The sequence below is a fragment of the Tachysurus fulvidraco genome, chromosome 6 (genome assembly GCF_022655615.1).
Source record: "Tachysurus fulvidraco isolate hzauxx_2018 chromosome 6, HZAU_PFXX_2.0, whole genome shotgun sequence".
NCBI lineage: Eukaryota > Metazoa > Chordata > Actinopteri > Siluriformes > Bagridae > Tachysurus > Tachysurus fulvidraco.
In genome coordinates, this window is record NC_062523.1 from 21,787,532 (window position 1) to 21,795,242 (window position 7,711).

At 38.9% G+C, this 7,711-nt stretch overlaps 1 protein-coding gene across 1 annotated transcript; it reads right to left on the reverse strand.

Annotated features, from left to right (window-relative positions):
• Window positions 1-992: 992 nt before the first annotated feature.
• Window positions 993-6,156, reverse strand: zic5 (zic family member 5 (odd-paired homolog, Drosophila)). The gene is made up of 2 exons (XM_027165996.2): window positions 4,732-6,156; window positions 993-3,056 (listed from the first exon to the last, which is right to left on the reverse strand). The coding sequence occupies exons 1-2, from the start codon at window positions 5,768-5,770 to the stop codon at window positions 2,611-2,613; spliced, it is 1,485 nt and encodes a 494-aa protein (XP_027021797.1). The 5' UTR covers window positions 5,771-6,156; the 3' UTR covers window positions 993-2,610.
• Window positions 6,157-7,711: the final 1,555 nt, after the last annotated feature.

Here is a 7,711-nt window from a genome sequence, read left to right on the forward strand (position 1 = left end):
CACAATTTTATTCCATGGTATACCTAAATTGTTGCCTAATTAGTATGCTTGAAATTTTCTTACACAGAAGACATTGTTTTATTTGTCATTTGGCAATACATAACTAAACATTTTGGGGAGAAAAACAAACTTTGAAGATTCTGTGGTTGTGATGAATATCCTCCTTTTACAGGCAGTTTAATTGGTCTTTTACGGAACATATTCGGATGTTAGTGTCCATGCAATCGCCATAGAAATCCTAAGGCACCATGAAGAGTGTCAAAGCACCAAAAGGCTTTTGGCTCTGAAGCCTTGTTGGCTTTGAAGTGGTGCAGGACTGGAGTTACTCGATTCAGATTCTGTAGTGTGGACAGGGGGCACTTTGAAAAGTGTACTATAGCACGTTTCAATGAAGGAAATAAGGCTAGGGTGAAGGATGGGGGCTTCATATTCACAAGGCAAAATTCCCTTTATTCTTAGACATCTTTTTGTGCTATGTTTCCCATGACTGATTTGTGCTTTGGTGATCGTGCCTCTATTTATAAGATACACGTCTGATCAGCTATAGACTTTTCAGTTAGCAGAGATATGGGAAGAATGGATTGATAACTTATTAACATAACTTACATAACAGAAGAAAACATACAAAATTTCAGTAGATTTTAAGACAATTTAAATATAAATTTGGTAATATATGTAATTTGGTCTGTGTAATCCCCATTGCCTATTTAATCATTTGTATATCAAATATTTTTTTTCTATATGCTATAAATTATGTCATTAAAATAGGGCATTATTCTGGCTTTATTTCAATACATTACTTGTGTATTTAGTCTGTAAGACAATTTTTAAATTGATTAAAACAAACGAATAAATAAATAAATAAATAAATAAATAAATAAATAAATAAATAAATGCTTTTTTTTTTTTTTTTTAGAAAATTAGTTAGCAAAAGCTTCACACATTTATTATAAGCATGATGTGTTTTTTTAAATAAAATGAAACAAAATGTACCACTTGAAAATATCATAGATCATAGTTGCCATGTTTTTAAATCCATAAATTTATTCATATCAATTTCATCACGAACACCAAAAATCTCGAAAATCCTCTTCACTCTTTCCCCCAGCACAATTAACAGCACCATGCACCGCAATAAAAACACACAGTTACTACACAGGGCATGCGAGGGACTCTTCACATTACACATAACTAAGTCTATTCAAGTAAAATCTTTTTTTTTTTACACAACACGATAAAAATCACTACATTTCACCAAAATTAATCATATTTTTCTTTGGTGTATCTGTAATTCCAGACCAAACATTATTACCAGCAAATAAATTACAATGTACAAAACTGGTTGGGACGTTATCACAACATTCACAAGCATCGACACTACTGGCCTTTTTACACATCCGTCAGGGAACAAGCCCGTCCATTTGACATAATTTAGGGTCTCAGAGGACATATTCGTACTCTTAAATCAGAGTTACATTGGATTTTTTGCATAAAATACAGTCTAAATAGTCCTTAAATACCACAGAAAAAAATCTCCCGTCCACAGTTATTGTATAAATTTTAAAACAAATACTGAACAATTTATAGAATAAGCCACTTTCCCTCAGTAAAAAAAAAGGTACTGGTCACTTGGATGATGCCCACAAGTGTACACCTTTATGTATATGTATATTTAACCCAGAAAGGTGCATATAGCCTATGTGCCTTTACTCTGAAAGGTACTTAGGGTTCAATTATGTACCTTAAATCTTTTTGCTACATAAAATACTTTGTGTTCACTAAATCCATATTTCTGGGTGAGAGATTCATATTAAATGTACAAAAGTTAACGTGTACAAATAAAGTAACAGCGACAAATAAAGTAACAGATTAGTACCCTTTTTTTTTAAGATGGCACTAACGTATTAGAAGTGATCAACTTGCCTGTTTGCACATGTTTCTCACTGCAAGAACATCGGGAATGTTTACATTAAAGAAACACTTGGTAAAGGACAAACGCCCCACAGATATTCATCAGTCCGTCACTATAAAAGACCTCTGGGGAGAAGCATAAGCTATAGAAAACTGTTCAGTCATTGATACAAACACATCAATCACCGGTTATTGTTTGATTTGAACAATGTCGGTGTCACTTAATAGGCTGGATATGACTTAATCAGCTAAGCCCACACAGTCCTTTCGGCAATGCAGGAAATATCTTGGTCCAAAATTTAAACAAAGGTTGTGAAATGATCCCGTTTTTTTGTTGATGAGATGCACACCATTTATGTTATTAAATAAAATAATTTAGTTAAAAAAAAACACTGTCAAACACATTTATTCGAAGTTATTAATGCGTTGAGCAGTATGCAATAGGGTCATGTGGTACATAAACGTGCTATGCGCAGATTAAGGGCATACGGCAGGGTAGTGTTGGGTAATAAGGGTAATATGGGTAGGGTATGGACTGATGGCACATGCTCTTCACCATCTGACATCCGCGGCGCTGTTGCGTGTTTTTTTCACCAACACTTCTTAGTAGACTTTTGCGCCTCAAGCACATGATGTTACAGATGTATAAAAACAGTATGTGAGAGGAATGCAACATAAACATATCCCTTGTGCTTCATATCAGAGCATCGTCCTTGGGTCTGAATGTCTAAAAGAGTCCTCTTCGTCGGATTCGGAGGTTGGCACATCGCTGGAGGGGGTGTGGAGATTGTTGGGGACAGCACTGCCCTGGCATACGTACCACTCATTGAGGTTGGTGACCTGTGGGGAGAGGTTGGCGGCGCGGCTCCGTTGTGGTTCTGTGGAGGGCGCGAGCGCGTCACCGAGCGCCGCAGAGGAGGAATGATACGCGGCGGTTGAGCTGGAGGAAGGGGGCGGAGGAGACTTGCAGTGCACCTTCATGTGTTTCCGCAGTGAGCTCGGGTGCGTGTAGGACTTGTCACAGCCGCGCACTTTGCAGTAGTACGGCTTGTCGCTGGTGTGGACGTGGGAATGCTTTTTCCTGTCACTGCTATTCGCGAATTTTCGGTCGCAGCCGTCAAACTCACATTTGAAAGGCTTCTCACCTGCAAGGAAAATAAAATAATATATGCATCATATATGCTGCTCCATAAATAACTGGAATATGCAGTAGTCCATTATCATTATGCAATATTTTGTCAACGTTTATTGGTGAACCATAAATATTCAGTTACATAAAACAAATATAGCAGAGATTACATGATTGAAATATATAAAGTTTACACAGTGTATTTAAGTGAAATATTTATGTTTACTACACCACACAAAAAAGGCTACTAAACTCTACCTCTCCTTTTGGTACTCTCTAGTCTCTAAAGTACATACAGTATACTGTAGCAGTCAGCTGAAAACTCAGCACACGTGCTATGACTGCCACCTTCATGCAGTAACTTTTCATCTGCACTACGCTGCTTGGTGATGCGTATAGCTCTTTACACATCAACATATCACTTCCAAACTAAATTATTTTGTTACTTAGCATAACATCCCCAGAGACTGTGAATAGCACGAGGGTGCCCCATAATTCCCCCTTCTTTGCCTGTAAACAACGTGGTGAGTGATATTGATCTTTGCGTCACTGGCAGCAAAACACTGCAGTCACTTAAGCTGAGTCTGCCAATCAGGCCTCATACCTAAATTATACAAAGAGCACACAAAATAACAGGATTATAGGAAATGGTTGATCCCATAATGACACTAAACATAAACATGAGCTTTTGCAATGTAATATTGTTTCAATGAAGCCCAATTTAACTTCATTTGAACAATCAAACCATAATCATAAAGAAAGATAAAATTGTAGCCACTGCGTATACATGTCATTGTAAACATGTTTATGAGTCATAGCCTAATCTGGATAGCACATGCTCCTCCTAGCAGTGTTAGTGACAAAATAAACACACTACATTTCAAACGCTCTAACAAGAACATGTCATTACTAATCTCACCTAAACCCACTGAGGTAGAGACTGTTAGATAGACTGGAACATAATAAACTCTTGAAAAATAACGTGGCCTTATTAGTTAACAGCATGCCCTGTTGTGAGGTTTAGCATTCAAATGTCAGAGAAATAAACTATTAATCTTAAACCCGATTTATTTAGTGATGCAATAAATTGGCACTGCGACTGTGCAGGTTATTGAACATGAATGAATGATTAAGGTTTTGATAATGTGGATCTATACTTCTCGACTACATGATTGATATTTTGTCCAATGCCATTGTATCTTTGGCCTAAATCAACAAAGCTAGAGAGAATGACACAACCGAATCAGTTTGTTATGCTGATACGTGTGCATATTAAAATATTTTCCAAAAGTAAGCCTTACCTCTTTGTTTACTAAGCCATGCCTCAAAAGCCTAAGACACTTGAAACGTTTAGATACGAGTTACACTTTAAAATGGGGAACAGCCATTCTTGGATGCAGAAAGTACACCATAAAGCTGCAAACCACAGTAACATAACCGTACTTATATCCGTATAATTTACCATCTCCATGTGTAAATCTAGCTTTGGCTAAATATATAAGTAGAAAGAAGTAGTTTATTCGATTCAAAAGATTAACTATGTCTTAGTAGCTGCACGCGATTTCACCGCTCAGTATGTTATTAATCATAGTATGTGCTACAGCGCTTGGACTAATACAAATCACCATTGCTAACTATGCAACAACTTCTGTTCCTCTCAGTCAAGGCTAATGACGAATAGCTACACTGACCTGTGTGAGTCCTCTTGTGAATCTTTAGGTTTTCCGAGCGGGCAAAGACTTTTCCACAACCAGGAAAAGGGCAAGGAAACGGTTTCTCTCCGGTGTGAACTCGAATGTGGTTGATCAGTTTGTACTTTGCCTTAAACGCCTTGCCCTCGCGCGGACATTCCTCCCAGAAGCATACGTGGTTGCTCTGCTCGGGTCCGCCGACGTGCTCCACCGTGACGTGGTTTACCAGCTCGTGCATGGTGCTGAAAGTTTTCGAGCACGGCTTCTTAGACGTTTGTTCCTGGTCAATCCATTTGCAGATCAGCTCTTGTTTGATGGGCTGCCTCATGTACCTCAAAAACGCCCCCGTGGCTCCATGAGGGGCTGAAGCGAGGTTCACATTTAAGTTCATGGAATTGTAGCCGTGAAGGGAAGGTCCATAGTGCTCGGGCCTGTGGCCGAAGTGTTCTGGCCGGCCGTAGATGTCCCCTGGAAGACCCAGGCGCATCTGTCCGTTGAGAGCATGGTGATGGGCACCTGGGGCTGCTTGCTCGTGAAGTCCCGTGAAAAGTGGATGGGCACCACCTTCCGTGTGCCCGTAAGCACCTGTTGGGGAAATGAACATGCCATGGTGATGAGGGGAGGAGGCGGAACTATGCTGGTCGCCAAGTGCATGCATAGCAGAGGCTGAGAGCTCTCTCCTGAGGATGAAGTCCCTGCTGCTTGCGTAGCCTGAGTGGGGGTGAGCCACGGGGAAACCAACTGTGGTCTGAGAAGACGGGAAGGATGCCGCGGTCTGGGCTTCGGGATGGCTTTGAATGTGCTGCGATGGACTAAGTTTGAGAGCATTTGTCTGTGCCATGTGCTCTGGTCCAAATGGAGTGAGAGCCACTCCAGGGTCGTTGCCCATCTCCCCAGGGTGGAGGTGGGCATGGTGGGAGTGAGGGTGATGCCCCCCTATCCCCGGGAAGCCTGTCATATTCTGATGAGGAAGGGGTTGAGTCGCTGCCAAATCCGCTAATCTTATCGCCGAATTCCTCTTGCTCAAAGAGGGCTCCATATCTACACCGTCATGTCCACATTCGCTACTTTTGTTTTTTTTTTTTCCACTACACGCCTTCTAAAACATTAAAATATATGCATATAGCCATCTATATAACTTCTTTTGTCCTGCCTCTAACTCTGCTTGCTCCTTTTCCCACTCTGTCCTCAAGCGATTGGCAGAACCTACAACAGTTGGAGGACACAGTGGGGAATACAGTTTAGAAATGGCACTGCGGGTATTGGACAGATTTCGGTGACTGGCAGTTAAAGGAGCGAAGCGATTGGCTGTCTTTCAGTGCGCAGGCTCAGCGGGGTTCCGCCCCCTCACTCCCTTCACCGCTGTCGACTCCAAAAAGTTGTACTCACAAAGTTGTGTGTAAGGCGCTGTTTACCAGGACATACAATGTAGACAGAGGCGTATTATATACAGAAAAACCGTTTGTTTATTTATTTATTTATTTATTTATTTATTTATTTATTTATTTATTTATTTATTGTTTTTACTAGGCTACGATATTTAATCTAAGAAATTATGCACAACACGTTGCTAAATCGACAGGTGAATGTAGGCTACTTATTAATAACTAAATGAATCTATATTTTCAACTGTATATATATTTCTGGAATAAATAAATAATAAATAAGCAAATACATACATAAATAAACTAAAGCTTAGTTTCGGAGATTAAAATAAAAACATATAATTTGCACGGGATGTTTCTGTCATTTCAATTCTAGTGCATTTTGTTGCATAATCATTATTAAAGCCCTTTCTATGATTTTTAAGCCCACATTTATTTACCAAACGTCTACGATAAAAAGAAAATGGCAGAAAGAAACGCTCCACAAGATAAAACAACCCTAAATTGCTCAGTAACGTTCAATTCCATTATATTTTAGGCTGAAAAAATACTGTATATTATAAGGCAGAAAATGTTAAAAATGTTTAAAACTGCCACTGTTTACGTGACTAATACTGTAAGTTTATCTTTAATACATTTAATTATATTTAAATATATAAATAAACAATTTGGGCTAAAAACACACGTAAATTAATTTCCAAAAAATCTCTCTCTCTCTCTCTCTCTCTCTCTCTCTCTCTCTCTCTCTCTCTCTCTCTCTCTCTCTCTCTCTCTCTCTCTCTCTCAGTGAGTGAGAGAGTGAGAGAGTGCGTTGAACTTTATGATAGTAATACACACCTTTTTAGGTTCTTGTTGAACACCACAGGGAGTGAATCTGTTATCGCTTTAATTGGTCTTGATTCAAAATCATTGCAAAATTGATTTATGATAATAATTAGGCAGTATTAACCTTAGTGGCGTATTTCAGATCAAATATAATACAATCCTTCGACTAAATAAAGGTCGGGAGATTCTTTGGGTCCTTACAGGTGAGGTTCAAAACCTTTCAAATCCATGACTGACGAATGACTTTACAATTAAATTTTCAAAATTAATGAAAAAAGTTGCATTTTGGATGTAAGGCTTGGGTAACTGGCAATTAATCAGTCACGTTAACATCAATTATGATACTGATCATGCGGCCTACTTTTGATTTCTTCTTATTCTTTTTATTGATATCTATTAGCGATGTAAAACAATTTATGTAAGGAACTGAGGTATGAACGTATTATAATGAGCTTCCTTCGTTGAAACAACTGATTTATTTCAAAGGTCAATACCAAAAGATTCAAAAGATAAGACAATACACAAAATGTAATCTCAGAATACGAATACGCCGTGTGTGTGTGTGTGTGTGTGTGTGTGTGTGTGTGTGTGTGTGTGTGTGTGTGTGTGTGTGTGTGTGTGTGTGTGTGTCAGTGTGTGTCAGTGTGTGTCAGTGTGTGTGTGCGCGCGCGTTAGAGAGAGAGAACCTATTACTAGACCACATTAAGTAACTACATGCATAGGTTATTGAGTAAAATGTGATGTAAATTACCTTTTGGACGCCATTTCAT

Excerpts from the sequence above, each read along its gene's own strand:
- zic5 (XM_027165996.2), bottom strand. The coding sequence starts at position 5,770 with ATGGAGCCCTCTTTGAGCAAGAGGAATTCGGCGATAAGATTAGCGGAT. Across the intron at positions 3,057-4,731 it reads TCACAAGAGGACTCACACAG|GTGAGAAGCCTTTCAAATGT; the intron begins GTCAGTGTAGCT and ends TTTTCCTTGCAG.